Source organism: Neolamprologus brichardi, chromosome 12, assembly GCF_056152115.1.
Source record: "Neolamprologus brichardi isolate AB-2024 chromosome 12, ASM5615211v1, whole genome shotgun sequence".
In the NCBI taxonomy this organism is placed as follows: Eukaryota; Metazoa; Chordata; class Actinopteri; order Cichliformes; family Cichlidae; genus Neolamprologus; species Neolamprologus brichardi.
In genome coordinates this window covers 25,839,065-25,856,114 of record NC_142115.1, presented here as the reverse complement: position 1 = coordinate 25,856,114, position 17,050 = coordinate 25,839,065, and the positions used below count along the sequence as shown (strand labels likewise).

The window sequence follows — 17,050 nt, the reverse complement described above, 5'->3', positions numbered from 1 at the left end:
CCTGCTTCTCTTTCCAACTGTTAGCAAGCGGCACCCAGTCTGGGGGTTTAAAAAAGGATCTGGGAACAACTATAATAATTGTGCTTAAAACATGTAATGAAAGGACTAAGCCAGAGACATACTTGGGTATACATTTATTAAAAAGTATGATTCTATGTGCTTCAAGCAAATGTCTTTAGTGGATTATGAAGGTGAGTTAGACCAGGCCCCGTTAGGACCACCCACTCATTTATAGGATGATCTAACAGTACAAAATATTTACAAAATACAGAGGATATCAAATGTTGACATATTTACAGTTTAAGTACAGGAGCTGAAAAGCTTCACAAGTAAGACAAATCAGATATTCAATAGAGGTACAAATGCACATGGTGTTGTATTGTGATGGAATTACTGCCAAGAGACTTAACTATGTCCATGGCAAACACACAATGCAGGGCCCAAGATCAGGGACTCGGGACAAATTAAAGGCCAATTCTATCAAATACTTCCCACCATGAACTCTTATCAGAATAAGTTCTGCACAGTGCTCATTTTGGAGGAAATCTCCTGGATCCACACATTCATACAATGGTTTGATCTGATGCTGCTACTGCATGCTTCAGTTAAGTAGAAACAACCAGGCAATGATTAAAACTAGCAGTTCAGTTCATGATTCTATGTTTAAAAAATATTTTTTAAAAAGAGTCCTATGGATAAAATGGCTTGTAATCATACAATTTTGAATGAAGTACTTGTGGTGGTTCTGTAACGTCTCTTCCCCCCACGTCAGCTGTATAGAAGGTAATGTATCGGATTTTCCACATCCACAGGCTCACCGCAGTAGAGGAGCTCTAGGTTTGGGTATGGAGTGACTACAAAGAAGAAGGGGGAAAAATAGAGTTATTTAAGGTTAAATCATTACAATACTAGAGTAAATGCAAGACAGAAAAGTGAAGCGGTAGATACCATAGCCTGGAAAACCTAATGGATTGCAAAGAGCTGCGAGCTTTACATCCTCTGGAGACGGTACGTCTGTTGCATATATGAAACGTAAAGGGAGGAAAAGAAGGGAGGTGAACATTAAAGATTGGCTCAAGAAAAGAATGCGCACATGGCTACAGAGTGGTAACAACAGGCCAAAGACAGAGTGAGGCGCACAAAGTCTAGAGAAGCTATAGCCAGCCATACTCCCAAACAAACTGTTCTCAGAGAACATGCAGGGAAAATGTTTGAATGAAGCAGCAGGGGGATTGTGCCAAGTGGAATTTAATTTAGCATCCTGATAGTGGTACATATGCACCATCAGATTTACTACATGTTAGACCTGGACAATATCCGGTTATATATAAAGGTTAGTTCATCTGAGTAAAGAATCCGAGCTGGGTTGCACCTTCATCAAATTCATAAAACAATATTTATATTTATTAATAGTATTTAGTTTCTCTATGTAAACCTTAATAGCCTTCGGTCATGATGAAAAAATGCAAATTGTTCTACACTGAAAGGATCTGCAGTACCATTTTGTTTTACTTAATGCTTAAATTAACTGAATAATTAAATTCAATGAAAGTATTCACCTGTTTATAATTTATCCATTCCTTCATTTAAAAAAAAAAATTGCATTCAAATGCTTCCACTTTTACCTAAACTGTAAGATCTTAACTGTTGTTGGTGGAAACAGTTTTTTTAAGAAACACATTTTTTGAATGAACCACAGGTTTTGTTTCAGTAGGTGATGCAGCCCAGCCTAGGAACGTCATATGATTATGGCACAACCCCTTTTTTGAAAACTGAAGTGAAACGACGTGTATTCCAAGCCTCTGGAATTTTTGCTGAATTTGCACAGGCACTAAAGATCATATCTCTTTTTGCATATTGCAAATTTTTGGCTCCTGTGCAAATGCAGTCCAAATCTCCACTTGGCTTGTGAAGATCTAAGGAAGCTTGCCTGTAGATGGACCTGTCCCATGCTTAAGCTGATGGGAGAGCCTAAGTTGGTTGTGACACTGGCTGTCTGTCTATGGCTGTCACATGGTTCACAACACATTGAGTCTTTGCCACCAGCCACGACATGCAAGTTGCCTAGGGACCTGACCAGTCTGGTGTTGCACAGGGAGCTGGTAGAGAAAAGGGAAGCTGTTAATGTACTCAGCAAGGACTCATGAGTGGCTATAGCCTCTCTATTTTTGTTTTTTCAGTTTCAATGGCACATAGAGGAATCAAAATACAAAGCATGTATTTTTATTACAACAGTACAATTTCATATGTAATAACTGAAGTTACAAATACAACCTACAGACTTCTTTAAACATGCATTATTTATAATGGCCAGCAGGGGGCAACTAGGTAAACACTTTCATATTGAATATACATGATGTTCTATCTGCAGATTATGATCCCTTTATTATCCTTGGCTCCTAAAGTCTAGCTTAAAAAAAACTAAGACTGCTGACCTATGGGTGATGTCAAATTGCGGCTGCAGCAATCTTTTCTGTCTAGTCCATGATCCAAACTGAAACATTGTTGACCTTTATGGATAATTTTAACTGTATAAAGTATGTAAAGTCTATCTGGGGAAGTCAGTTCAGGCAAATGAGTGTTATTTAAATTATTCCACTGACCTTCCTCCTGTTCCATTAGCTGGAAGGGAGGTTCTGGTCCTTTTCCTGCTGTCTGACTGGTCAGATAGAGCCAATGGGCTAACACTTGTCTTACAGCTCTGAAAACTTGCCTGCAAGATGACTCCGCTACAGAGGAGACATATTCATTAGTCTAAGCCCTGCTTTATGTCAGTATGTGTATGTAGGTGTGCATTTTGTGTGTACATTGTACACTTTACCTCAGGGACTGTGATGAGGATCTGGTGTGCATCTTATTCTCCTCTTGTCTGTGAAGACAAAGTAACATAGCAGTAAAAAATGTGAAACTTTATATGTATATGTAATGAACTACACTTCAGAGTGGATAGCAGGGGAAAGGTTTGCATGGTAATGAGAAAAAAATGTTTTGTTTTTAATGTGACAGTTTTAGCCGTGTGAACAGAATATTATTGCATTCAGCAGCCAGGTAGGATTAGTAGAGCTAAGTTAAAGCGAGGAGGTTGCACTAAAACTTAAAAAGAGTCTTGATCTGTCTTAGTCATTTCCATCAGCAGCTCTTAATTGTCTGCCAATTTAACAGTTGGGAATAAGTCAACACAATAACCAGCAAAGCATGATGTGTAAAGGTGACGGGGTGATGGGAATGTTTATGGTACAAATCATCATGTACAAAAAATGTTGACAAGGACAAGGCAGTAGCCTTTGATGTTTTAGATTTTTAAAAACTGGCTCTGCTCATTAGCTTTGACTTAACAGTATTTGCAGAAATAATATAGGAACAGTAAGATGATTTTGAACAAATTTCTGATTCGGGTTGGGAATTAAAAAGAGACTGGGGGCTCACTTACAGCATTCTCAGTTAGAGCTCCAGAAGGAGGGGCAGGGCAGGTTTTTGGGGGGCTGACGGGCAGTAGAACTCATTGAAATCCTAACCCGTCTATACAGAAATGCAGGATGGAAGAAGGGAAGCCATACACAATCCACCACAGGGCAAGGCTACACAGGGAGGAGAGCAGCATGGCTACCAGCCATCTGAAAGGAGGACAAATCCAACAACAAGAGCAAACGGAAAAAAAGGGGAAAAAAAGGAAGGAGAGACAAGAGACGTCTGGGCAGGACATAAAGCCTCTGATGTTGTGCTTTTCCACTGGGACTGGATTAGATGAATCACCTTTTGTAGAGCCTTTCATCCAACAGTGCCAAACAGCATATTTTTGTTCATCACTTGCTCTGTTGTATAAGCAGTCAGCTATAAAGAACCCAACTAATGTAGGAAGTTTAAAGTAGGTTAACTTACTTAAGTAAAATAAAGTTGTTGTTTTTTCCTCAAGTTCTACATATTTATAATAAATATAGAAGTGAGGTTTTTTTTATTGTAAGCACCTCAAAATTACTTGAAAATAAAACACGATTCTAGGAAAAAAAAAACCCCAGGCAGCATTTACAGACATTAAAAAGATAACAGTATCCCTGCTACTGAAATTGTAGTGATTGATATAAGCCTGCCAATGAAGGAGATGGGCTCTGTTTAACAGGAACATCTAAAAATAGTCAGATCCTACAAGAATTAAGCACCCATTTCTAAACTCTGTCCCACACTTTTAATAGAATCTAACAGAGATGGACTCCTGCAAGAGTAAACAAAGCTCAGATGGTATGCATACACTGATCCAGTCACAAGAGCAATGGAAAAACAACAGGCAACTGACAATGATCCCAGCCCAGCATTAAGTACATGTTAGACACAAACACAGAGGCATGTGCATGCGTGCATGTCCAAGGGTTTCATGCCTGTTGCCATGCGTGAAGAGGCAGAAAAAGTGAAGAAGTTCTGACAGTCATCGTTCTAATCGTCCCTGGAGTTTAACATGCATATTGGTGTTGCATAATAAACCAAACAGTGGAGCCAGATGGTGATGCTCAGCTGGAAATGGAGCATTAGATGTGTAGCAATGCATTCCCTGCAGCAGCATATGGCCTGTAGTGCAAGCAAATCTCCCTTCAGCCTCAACTCTGTTTTCGTGCAACTACCTAGCCCATAGCCCCTAGCCCACAATGTTTTCCTAATGCTTTATGTGATAATGAGGATCTGGAGGATTTTACTATCCAAATAACAGAATTTAAAGACATTAATTAAACTCACAAAACACTCAAAATCATAGCTTAGTCCAGTACCAAAGAACTACTGCCAATTTACACCTAAACATTAATGAATCAGCTGGCAAATTCACTACTTTACCAAACAATGAGGAATTACGTACTGCAGATGAGAACAAGGTCAAAGCTTCCCTGATTCAGACTTTATCTTGATGTGAGCCAAGTCAGTCGTGCAAGCCAAGCAATAAAACATTGAATTCAACTAATCCCGATCTTATTTAAAACCGTGATTGGTTGAATAATTGGTGCTGTTAACTTGAGAGCTTTTATTGTGACTCAGAAGATACCACAGATATGCCTTGATATCAAAGCAGAACAGCTCAGTGTGTCCATGAGGCAGATAATGAAAGGCGTGTAAATGTAATGCATCCACTAAGTGCATAACCTCTTCACACCAGTCATCAAAAGAAAAGAAAAGGAAGAGAGAAAAAAAGGACAACTTCAAATCTGTCACACCATTCGCTGGCTTACCAATATATATTTTTTTAAACAGGAAGAGGATGTCGGCTAGAAAGGAACTGACGTGCACTTACCTCCAACGTACAAAACCTCACATCCTCTCTCTGTTTTTCCTCTCCCCAACTCTTTCTCTGCCTCTCTCTGCTATCTTTTGAACGGCAGGCAACACATCGGCCACACCGTGCCCATGAGGTTGCAGCAGAACACTACCACCTGCCTGACATGGGACAACAAAAGCCAAAGCCATATGGGTACATTGGCAGAGGCCGGTCAACCATACTCTGCCATATTGACCAACCTTCCACAGCTTTGAATTATATGGACACAAATAATGTGGACTTGGGCAGAAAAACAACAATAGAGGAAATTTTAATAATCTTTTAATGATGTTGTTGTTCAGTAGAGGGTTAGGTTTTGCACTTTAGCACCCCCCACTGGCATAGAGCTGGACGCTCACGTCATAGTTGTCCAAATACGGCTGATCTTTTCTTTTCTTTTTTTCCTTCTTCTTTTTTCAAAGAATTAGAAAAGCTAATCAATATTTGTTGTCTCAGCTACAAAGTTTATCTATAGAAAAGCTTTCTGTTGACTTGAATGAGTGACCTAGTTACACTGATTTCATAATAACCTAGTGACAGATAAGCTCTATATTGACTTGGCTTACATATCCTTTTGTCCAAACTGAACTTTTTTAAGCTTCTGACCAAAGAACACAGCTTACACACCATCAGCACCATCAGATTTTCATAGAGCTATCATCTTTAGCTTCCACATCGTTCATGCCTTTCTAAATTCAACCCACAAAACTGTTTTTCCTGGAAAAGTGTATATCAGATAACTAAAATCCAACCCTCCAAACAACTGTCTCACTTTCAGCCTAAGTATCTGGGCTACCACTTTCTCATCTTATTGTTTATCCTCACTGATTACACATGATAATAGGATGACTTTATTATACTCGATCCGTATGAGATGACATTTGAAAAAAGAAAAATGGTTATTAAATTAATGCAGATATTCCAAATGGTTTAAAGTACAGTATTAGGATGAAATTGTATGGCATGGTTAAATGAGGGCAGCCCTGCCAAATCCTCAGAACAGTCCTCTTCCAGCAGACTACCTGGAAGAAGTTACTGAGGAAGACAGAAAGCTTACCCAACGAAATGATAAATGTAACCAAAGAAATCCTACATGATCACTTCCTGGTCATCTTTTTTATGCTTTGAAAAACACTACTGTATACATGTAATGATCCAAGGGACTGATTCGCTCATTTTACTGTACTACAGCACAATGGTGTGATGCATGATGAGGCTTGCAAGCTGCCTGGATACTTACGATAGTGAACCCGAGGATGATCTGGCCTGCCTCTTGCTCTTAAGAGCTCGTAATTTATCACCCTGTGTTAGGCCATTTCTCTCCTCTTCATCATTGTACTGCAAAAAAAAAAAAAAAAAAAAACAATGAGCAGAATGAATTATTAGAATGAAAGACTTAAGACTTGAGTTTCAAACTCACCATTTCCATCTCTTCTTTCTTGGATCCTCTGTTCTTGTTGCTCCCATTGATGGTTATGTCATCCACTCCAGATAGGATCCTGGTTACAGCCATCTTACCATTCTCGCGTTCATTCAGCATCTTCTCGCGGAAAACATCTCCTTCTGCCCACAGACTGTTCTGCTTCCTGATACACAAACCACACAATGATTTTCTTGCCAAACCAAAAATCACATGACTTTAAGATTTTTCATCATCTAATAATTTGTTGCCTGAAACAGTGTTGTTTCAAACCACAGCTATAAAACTTAAACTGTGGTTAATTTATCTAGTTTGATCTCAGATATGTATCAATACAAAATACTTTTAAAGTATTTAAAGATTTTTTAAAATGTGACATTTTGAAAGTCCTGCTCTAGTGAACACCTACTCTTCAACAAAGTTCTGCTGAGGTCCAATGATGGACCCTGGTCGGCAGATCCGTATCCAAGCGATGGCCTCTGCTGCAGTTAGGCGGTAATGTTTCATCATATAGCAGGCAATCAGAGTACCAGTCCTTCCTAGCCCAGCTAAAACAAAAGAAAAGTAGTGTGGCATGAAATTGTGCCATAAACAGGAAACCGGGCAAGGTTTATGTAGCTACAAGTGCGTCTTGCACCAAAAAAACCTACCTTTACAGTGGACTGCAATGGCTCCTTCAGCGTTCTCACAGATGTTGAGAAACGTCCTAACAATAGAATCATTCGGTGTGCTTCCATCCACAAAGAAGAGGTCCTGATGTTCAAACCCAGAGTCTGTAAAACGTCGGGCATCATACATCTTCTTGTTGAGTCTGATGATGGTAGTGATGTTGTGCTTCCTGAAGTATGGGATGTAGGCCTCCGGAGCATGCAAAGGGTACCCTAAAATAAGAAAGGAAAACATTCTTGTGAGTTCAGCATGTGTTAAAATGTGGTGAGACATAGTTCTGTAATGTACTTGAATTACCATTCTCTATTTTGCTTTTTGGATGCGGCCCACTGAATGCAAGGAACTTTCCTGGAATGATCCAGTTCAAGTCTCCATTTTCTGCTCTCTCATAGTGCTCATATTCTTCCACATCAAAGTTAGAGAAGTCGAGCCAGCCATAATGCAAAGCCTAGCGGAGCGTTGAATTGAAAGTAATTTTGTTAGGGTGTGTTAATACAACAAAGAAAAGGAATTCATTCTTTAAATGACATACTTTGTGCACACCACGAAGACAGTCTAGGATGTTCAGATTGTACATGCAGGTTCCAAATGAAGCATCTCTGTAAAACATAAAACATATTTAAAGTTCTGCACAACATACATGGGATTTCATATTAATTTAAACACTGAATATGAATATGAACTTTTTCTCTCTTTCTCTCTCAAAAAGCATGTGTGACACCCCCTCTTAAAGGTCCCTGTCATAATTCTGATGAGCCACAGTAGCATTGTGCTTTAATCTTGTGTTGTAGTTGGGGCTAAACAGTGCTCCAATATTTAATTTGCTGTGCAATTTCATTGAGGTATGTTAAAGTGGACCTATTATGATTTCAAATTTTCTGTTAAACAGATGTTGTTACAATGGTGGATGCTTATATTAAATAATGTCTGCAGGAAACCTATGCGAATTTAGGCTTCTGACTGCTCTATAACCTTGGTTTCCAATATGTTTTACTTCTTTTTGGATAGTTATAATGATATGATAACGTGCTTTTGAGGTAAGCCAATCAGAAGAAATTTAGCTCAAAGGCAGAGGAGCTAAAATGAGCTAAATTTTTTTACAAGCTTGCACCAATGTCCGCTATTTATAACTAAGTGTTATTTTAATTTGTGAATTGTGCAGAGAAACTCTAGTAGAGTCCAGTAAGAGAAACCTGGAACTGGAAATTTAGCTTAATAGGTCCCCTTTAAGAAAAAACAATAACTAGAATAGCAGTTAATCTATTATCATTTTCCTTTTATCAGTATAGTTTAACCCTCCCACCCAGCTCCTCTTATCACTTAACAGTCTCCTTGATTAATGAAGGCTGAAACCAGAAATGAAACCAGAAACTTAAACTTTCCGTCAGAGACACTTAAATTAAATCAAATTAAAATGTGAATGGCAGTTAAAACTGTTATTATTAAATTCGTCTTAGTAAAAATTGTGTTGGCGAACTGTTACCTGAATGGAATATATGATGAATTTCTTGACACCAGCAGACTGTAGGCCTCCTCTGGCAACATATTTAGATGCATTACCTATAAATACAAATGTGCAATCAGCAAATGCCATATGTATTACATGCTAATATAATTTCTGTTACATTAGGCACAGCACAAGTCCATAAGTTATTTGTAATACACATGTTTGCAAACAACTTACTGCATATGAGCCTATTAGATAGGCAGCATTGGCTTGCTTCTTCTGATCTCCACATGTATAAAATATGATCTTCTTCCTTGAGAGTGTAATGGACTGCACAAATACATTAACAACATGAAATTACAGGTGATTCTTTATTTATTTGATTGACAAAAAAAATGATTACCTGTATAACTGAAAAGATATTCATTAGGTCTACCAAGGATCAACAAGCAAAGATATCTTAAATAGGCTGGACAACCATCAATAAATCAATCATGCACTGGAGCTCAGCTGCCCCAGTCTGTGATCAGCATCTTTTCAAGCTCACATGCAAATACACGTAAACTGTCTCAGCACAAAGCAATAACACAAACATGTTTGCATTATTAGGTACATAGATTAAACAATAAGACAGCTGACTGTATTACATAAAAGCCCAAACACTACTTTACTTTGTTTACCTACTGTAGGTATAAAAAGCTATTGATTGAACCCCCCCCCCCCTTTACAGGAACTGCAAATTAAGAGCATCAGTTTACTTTACCTTGAGCTTCTTTGTCAGCTTGCAGCAGAAGCGATAAAACATGGCCAGGTTAAGGGGACCAAAGTCCGCATAGAAGCTAAGAGAGGGAGAGAGAGAAAGCAGAGAACAAAGAGTGTGTCAGTGGCTATTTATGCAGCCAGCTATCATCTCTAGGGAAGTTTCACTAGACAGAATCGGCTACCCAAGATTCACACTGTAAAAACACTGACAGAGTAAAGGCTATATTTAGAAACATCATGGGTCAATCAGAACAGGACAAAAAGCTGCAAACACCAGGTCTTTTTGTAACACTGGCATAAACTTTAAAAGGTCAGTCCTGTCCCGTCCTGTCCTAGTGAGCCATCCTTTAAAAGCCCTGATGTTGCTAAGATAGAAAGTAGTGGAACCTCTTTCACTAGCTTTGAAGTTGAATATCTTTTGCAATGCACCATGACATTGCGTAACATCACAGTAAGGGGCAAGTTATGTACACATCTACTCACACAAACTCTACTGTTAAAGATCAGCATTTGATAACATGAGGTGTGCCTATTTTATGGCACTCAGACCAAAAGGAGAGAAAGAAAGAAAGAAAGGGCAAGGGGACACACACGATATGGAAACTAGTAATCCAAGTAAGTGGTGAGTGTGACTACTCACTTCTCATATGCCAGTTCTTCATCGATGCAGAAACAGTGTCTTTCAGCTGTGCTCTTGATCTTTTGCTGAAGTATGGCAAAATACAGTTGATCTGGAGGAACACGACAGGGGAAGAGGGAGGGGACAACATTAAAATAAAGGCAGTTACTTGTTTTTTTGTCATGTAAACACATGCATGCTGCTGATTATAAAAAAAACCCTCTTCGTCTAATACTTCTTAAAAGTATTTTTCTCGCGACTTACCTTTGATGAACTCAATGCACACTGACGAAACATCGTCCGCGGTCATCTTGCAAACTGTTTTGAACATGACGTTTTTATACAGAAACACACGGGGTGACTTTTTTCACTGAGACTTTCGCATGCTAGGTAAAAAAAAAAATAAAACGCGAATAGTTCAGTTTAAAGTGGCAAAATGTAAATTTAAAAGGGATAAGGAAGGTTTTTTTAGTCTTTTAAAGTGGAGAAAGTCACTTGCCGAAGAGGGAAGGACGGAGAGTTTCGTGTCTAAGTGCGTACTCTGCTAAAAATGAGCTCTGCGCGACCCCTCCCCTGAGGCGGTTCTCGGGACGCTATTGGCTGCAAGAGATGCAGAGGACTACGTGATTGGTAGACAAACGCGTACGTCAGGCTCTGCCCCGCCTAGTTCAGTTTAAAGTTCTTGATATTAGACACATGATAGGCTCTGGGATCGTTGCCCAAGCGGTTGCTAGGACGATCTCTTAGCCAGTCAGATTTGTGATTTCTACTTCGACGAACCTCCCCTCTTTCAGCTCACCGAGGATGTGGGAACCAGGAAACGCCATAAAGATATGAAAATAAAACATAAATGGAACTGACAGTGGGTTGACTGTGATATTTATGACATTGACACAGCAAACCACCTCTAAGTATGCACTCACACCGACTTCATAAAACAAAAAGGTGCAGCTCTGCCGCAATTCCCTGCTCTGAAATTAAATACCCGAGTAAAACTGCTCATTGTTGGAGGTTTCATGTGCACGGGGCTAAGGTAAATCGAGGCAAAACCCGCTGTAATAACATTAAAGGGACAGACGGTGTCGCCATGCGAGGACAAAAGCAGGGGAAAAAATCAAAGACGTTCACACACAGTGGTCAGTGCACGACATTTTTGGGGGGGTTTCGCCTGCAGTGCGCGCTTTCGTGCATTTGCCAACTGTGCGCAAAGTTGACCGGGTGCATTCTGCAGACCCCCTTACCTGTTATCTCAATGTAAATATCAGAGTTTGGCTCCGCCTCTGAGCTGCTGTGAGCTGCACAGCGCTTTTTCCTCGACTCGGCTCGCCTCCTTTCGCTCTTGCGCTTCATTTTTTCTCCTCAGGGCTGCTGGACATTCCCGTGCAGCAGCGACAGACACCCCTGCGCTTCGCAGTGCTGCGGCTTGTCCTCGTGTTGTTGACGCGCTAATATGTCATGTCTCGCCCCCGATGGTCTGACTGTGTCTGCGTGCTTCCAGTTACCCGTTCCAACCTCTCCGGTGGTGGTGGTGACGTCTGTGAACAGGGGCAGGTTTCTGCTTTCTGAATCCCCTGCAAGTGACGTATCGGGATTAGATGTCCAGTGCCCACCCTTCACTGTTCAGCTGCAGCAGCTGGTGCTGTACCAATAGATAACATATTGGAAATGTAGTCCTTTATGCCAGAGTTTTTCCCATTTGAATGCAACCGTGCGCTGGCCTTGCACTGTAGAGCATATATGGCAGCCAATAAATAACAATAAAATGTCTTTATTTACAATATAATAAACTTTGCAGATTGCAATGGGAATGTGACAAGGTAGTAAAATCAGTGCAACAGCTGCTATTCAGTCTTATCACTACAAAATAGGCACATAATTATACCACAAAACACACTGGAATATAAGGGTTTACTGCTGTTTCAGACCACAGACTGAAAACAGAGAAAATCCTCCTGCATCAAGAACAACCATCATCAGCTCTTGACATGTGATTGGAGACACTGGACAATGCCAGTAGTGCATTTTTCTTTTAAAATGAAACTGTACTATTTGCAAGGCCAGTGATTCTAACCTCTCCCAGGTTTTTGGCAATTCGGTCAGGTCAGTGTCTAGCCTTGAAATAAATAACAGACTTGGGAATGCTGGGACTGAAATATTTGTTACGGATAAAACTCTTCTTGCTGCAATTTGTCTATCCTCAACAGTAATGTAACTTAACAGTAGACCACTGGGGAAAAAAATCAATGTAATGATGAATCCAAGTTAGAGATTTCTGAACATAAATATTCATTTCTGGGAGGGTTGTCTATAGAGTTGGACAAAGAAAATGACAAATTATTTGTCAAAGTTTTGCAAGAACTACTTGAAAACTATATGAGACTATGAATAAAGAGTGCTGGCTGACATCGACTTTTTCCTCCACAGTCATTGGACCTCAGCCCTGCTGAACATTTAAAGGGGACACTGCAAAGGCCAAGCATTCACTGATTTCTCAAGAAGATATTTGGAACACTTTCGGATCGTGCCAGGAAAACATGCCTTATCGGTTTCTGCACAAACTTGCCGCATGCACTTTCAGTTTGAGTGATGTTATTAAAGCCAAGACAGTTGAGGGAAGAGGAGAGAGGTGTGTGTTAAGCTGATAAAGTCATTGCAATGTACTATTTATCAATCAAGTTGAATTCAAATGCAAAACAGAAGCAACAGAAACTCATTTAGTCGTCTTAGAGTTTGGAGCTGATTGTATATACACTCCATGTGTGATTACAGCAGTGACGTGGGATGAAACACACTTTCAGGCAGGCACCTAACTAGATGTGAATGATTTTCGGCTTATCGCTGAAGTCAATCGTTTGCTGAGCTCCTGCAAGCTGAAGGAGCCAGTTGATGGGCATGTGGTCCAGGCGGTTCATGTCAAGATGGGAAAAATGGACTTTGGAGCCTGCAGAGAGGGAGAAAACAGTGAGTGTGAGGAAAAAAGATATAAGATATAATGCAGTGGCAACATTAACACATAACATTATATATATAGAGAGAGACCAACTTACCAGGTCCTGCAATGATGGCTCCACCTTGTTGATGTAGGTCACCCTGAAAATCAAAGGCAGGACTAGTCACGGCTCTCCATATAGTCTTGATTTGGCCCATAAAAACGCCAGACTTCACATGAGGACTAGGCTGTGCTGAGTTCACAAACACAGATACAAAGACAAAGTTTCATTATCATCTCAAAATAAGCTTACTTATACACTCCAATAGTGTTTTTGCATACCAGAGTCTGTGAATGTCTCCTCTCTCTTCATCCCCAGCTTTTGGTAAATGCGCCTCTCTGGATCCACATATATTTCATAAGGATACTCCGTGAGCAAGCAGAACGACTACATGACAGAACAAGAAGAAAGAGTTCATTTGTCTGGAAAACTATAGTGCCTGCTGTGATATTTATATACACTCATCAGACACTGTAATAGGTACACCTTGCAAGAGTTAGACCTTAATTCTTTGTGGCATACATTCAACAGAAATTTTGGTTCATATTGAATTGATAGCATCACACAGTTTGTGCAGCTTTGATGGCTGCACATCCATCATGCCAAAGACGTTCTACTGGATTGCAGTAGTGGAAATTCTTATATAGTGAATAGTGAATTCTTTCTCTTGTTCCTTGAACTAGTTTTGATTATCTGAGCTTTTTGATGTGTTATCCTGCTGGAAATAGCCATCAGAAGATGCGAATACTGTAGTCAGAAAGGGATGGACGTGGTCAAGATCAATACTCGGGAAGGCTGCGGAGTTTAAATCACACTCAATTGGTTCCATGTGGCCCAAGGTATACCAAGAAAATATGCCCTCCACCATTATACCACCAGCAGCCTGAACAGTTCAGAATCAATCCACACTTTCATTCTTTTTTTTTTACTTCAGATCACTATCATCTGAATGTAGAAGTAGAATTGGAGAATCATGAGACCAGAATGCTTTTTTCAAACCTCTATTGCCCAATTTTGTTGAGCCTGTGCAAACTGCAGCCTCAGTTTCCTGTACTTAGCTGACAGGAGTGGCTCTAGGTGTGGTCTTTTGCATATTTTGGTTGTAACAAGTGGTTATTTCAGTGACTCGTGCCTTCTTATCAGCTCGAAGCAGTCTGGACATTCTCCTCTTACTTTTCACATAGACAACTGGTGCTCACTGGATATTTTCCCCCTTTTTCTTCTCGACCATTCTCTGTAAACGTTAGAGATGGCACTGTGGCAGAATTCCAATAGAGCGGCCACATGTCAAAACCAGACTCAATTAAATCACCTTTCTTCAAAACTTCAGCAAGTTGTTTTGACCACGTCTGCATGCATAAATGCACTGAGTTGCTGCCATGTGGTTGGCTGATCAGATATTTGCTTTAACAAGCAGCTGAACAAGTGTCCAGTGGGTGTATATATAACAAAATAATTACCTTTATGTGATGATAAGCGGACTGACCTATCACGACCAGTCTAATTTCAGCATCCTGCAACAACACACATGGAATTTTGGATTTGTCATGATCAATTATTTATGTTAATACTCATCAAAACTTCTATTGCTAGAACTGAGCACCTTTGCTGCCAGTGTTGCAGCTGTGCTCTTTGTTTTGACAGTCTCCAGTGCACTGGTCCTTACTAAACAGAACTTACCTCCAGTACTTCTCTGGGTATTTTTCCCAAATCATCAACATACTCTTTACAGCTGTAGCACAAGAAATTCTGCAGGGACACATATTACATAACATGTTAAAAGTCTGTAGTGATGAGAGAGATCACTGCATTTAAAAATTCACATCTTGCGCCATAACATTTATCCCTCTGTCTTCACCTATGGAGAACGATCTCTTCATTCGTCCATTTCCAACATAGCACAGGAAATTCTTGGAGCATCTGGCCAGCTACACTTAGGCTCATCTGGTACCTACTTTGAAGCCTATCAAGACCCATTTAAAAATGCAACTTAAGGTAGGGTGCCTATGCGAACCCATAACTCATCAGCAAAGTTAAGCCAAATGAAGTTTTCCCTACCCGCACAAAAATTATGACCGATTTCCTGTCTTGGTATAGGGTCTTGAACGGAATAGAAACTCCATGCTGGTCGTAAATTAAACAGTCTTCGACGTCTCTGAGATTAATATCCACAAAACAGGTCACATTTTCCTGGCTCCCTTTAGTTACTTGTCGAGTTATTGGTGAAACTACTTCAGCCATTTGTTTTTCTCAGAGGATCCAGAATTCGCAGTGCTGCTATTTTGGGAGTTGCAATTCAGCCTGGAGGAGCTGGTGCCTGGAAAATTCACGCCCATATGCTCTCTCTCTCTCTCTCTCTCTCTAGGAGAACGAAGAGAGACGGCATATTCATTGGTTAAACATTGGTTAATATCATCTTAATCTCCGGATTTAGTTGTATAAATAAGGCAATACAAAACAGAAACTGACCGGTGCGTCAGTGCGTCAGTGCGCGCGCGCTGTGACTTCACAATAACAGTTAGGCAACATTTATTTATATATATTTCAGCTCAGTGAACAACATTGCCATGGATATGAGGCCATTAAAAGCTATTGTTTACAGTGTAGTCACTCAGATGCGAGAGCAGAAATTCCGCAAACACTTTTCAGAATAAACATGATGGGTCTTATAGTTGTGTTTCTATGGATTCCAGCCCATTATGGAATAATGGGGAATGAAATGGCAGACAGAGCGGCGAAGGAAGCCACAAGACATGGGATAGTTGACCTAGCTGTTAGTTTTGGTCAAGCTGAAGTGAAAAGTATCATACGGCAAGAAATGAGGAGTAGTTGGCAAAAGCAGTGGGAGGAGGAAAGGAGAGGACGGTGGTTGTATACAATACAAAGGGGGGTAGGAGAAATCAGGACCACTGGAAGAAGCAGGAGAGAGGAGATGGTCATATCGAGATTGAGATTTGGACATACTGGGTTAAATGCTACATTATTCTTGATTGGGAAACATAATACGGGGAAATGTGCCTTCTGTGGAGAAACAGAAACTACAGAGCACTGTCAGAAATATCAGGTGGAGAGGGGACAATTAAACCAAAACATCATTAATATGAATATGAAACTGGATCTGGTTGACCTATTGCAAAAGGATTCTGGAAGTAAGAGTTACCAGGCTTTATTTCAGTTTTTTAAAGCGGGAAGAGTGTTTGAAAGGCTTTGAGGTTTTTTGTTTGTTTGTTTGTTTGTTTTTGGGGTGGGGTGGGGCGTCATTCCAGTCCACACTCCATACTAGTGGTGGCGTTAATGCAACCAATCAGTTGTTTGGCAACCGCCTATAACATTTAAGAAGAAGAAGAAGAAGAAGAACATTGCCATGGGAATTTACAATGAAATACAGTTTGAACTTTACATCCAGATTATTATATATCTCTCTCTACATATTAAATATATATAGACGTACTGTACAGTTCGGTACTGAAGAAAATTACATGTGCTATGTATATTGTCGTTAACAGTCTCTCATCTTGTGTTATGTTTATAAATTATAATTTTATGCCCTGATTCTCTCTCCCCAAAGTGTTTTTTTTTTTAGCTCCTCGCAAGACCAAGTTGGCTGCAACATACTGTAGTTACTACAGAAAACCCAGTTAAGTTACATACAACTATACATTTTATCCTATTTGTGACTTTTAAATTTTACATTTCATACTTTAGTCTAATACTCGGTGGTCTAGACTTGAAGTGTTTAATGCATGAAACGTTTAGGATACAAACAATGAGTTCATTCTGATTAATTTTGATTTATTTTGGCAGTATGTGTATATTTTATGCTTGTTTTATGTTGGATTCATTATTT

General features: G+C 39.8%; 2 protein-coding genes across 14 annotated transcripts; both read right to left on the bottom strand.

Moving 5' to 3' along the window:
* Positions 1–119: 119 nt before the first annotated feature.
* On the bottom strand, positions 120–11,714 carry cdc14b (cell division cycle 14B). 13 transcript variants are annotated; one of them, XM_006789831.3, is made up of 16 exons: positions 11,455–11,714; positions 10,235–10,325; positions 9,596–9,671; positions 9,070–9,162; positions 8,869–8,945; positions 7,918–7,984; positions 7,683–7,833; positions 7,367–7,597; positions 7,126–7,264; positions 6,717–6,882; positions 6,537–6,634; positions 2,822–2,869; positions 2,604–2,729; positions 1,931–2,099; positions 949–1,014; positions 120–854 (listed from the first exon to the last, which is right to left on the bottom strand). In XM_006789831.3, the coding sequence occupies exons 1-15, from the start codon at positions 11,561–11,563 to the stop codon at positions 991–993; spliced, it is 1,665 nt and encodes a 554-aa protein (XP_006789894.1). In that variant the 5' UTR covers positions 11,564–11,714; the 3' UTR covers positions 120–854; positions 949–990. The 13 variants fall into 13 exon arrangements, 8 of the variants coding, with proteins under 8 accessions (XP_006789894.1, XP_006789896.1, XP_006789895.1 ...); XM_006789833.2 differs by lacking the exon at positions 11,455–11,714 and adding an exon at positions 10,478–10,791; XM_006789832.3 differs by lacking the exon at positions 949–1,014 and having other exon boundaries at positions 11,455–11,713.
* A 103-nt stretch (positions 11,715–11,817) lies between these two features.
* On the bottom strand, positions 11,818–15,715 carry prxl2c (peroxiredoxin like 2C). Its single transcript, XM_006789830.3, has 6 exons — positions 15,262–15,715; positions 14,884–14,952; positions 14,664–14,717; positions 13,485–13,590; positions 13,261–13,395; positions 11,818–13,154 (listed from the first exon to the last, which is right to left on the bottom strand). The coding sequence occupies exons 1-6, from the start codon at positions 15,442–15,444 to the stop codon at positions 13,024–13,026; spliced, it is 678 nt and encodes a 225-aa protein (XP_006789893.1). The 5' UTR covers positions 15,445–15,715; the 3' UTR covers positions 11,818–13,023.
* Between the last annotated feature and the right edge of the window lie 1,335 nt (positions 15,716–17,050).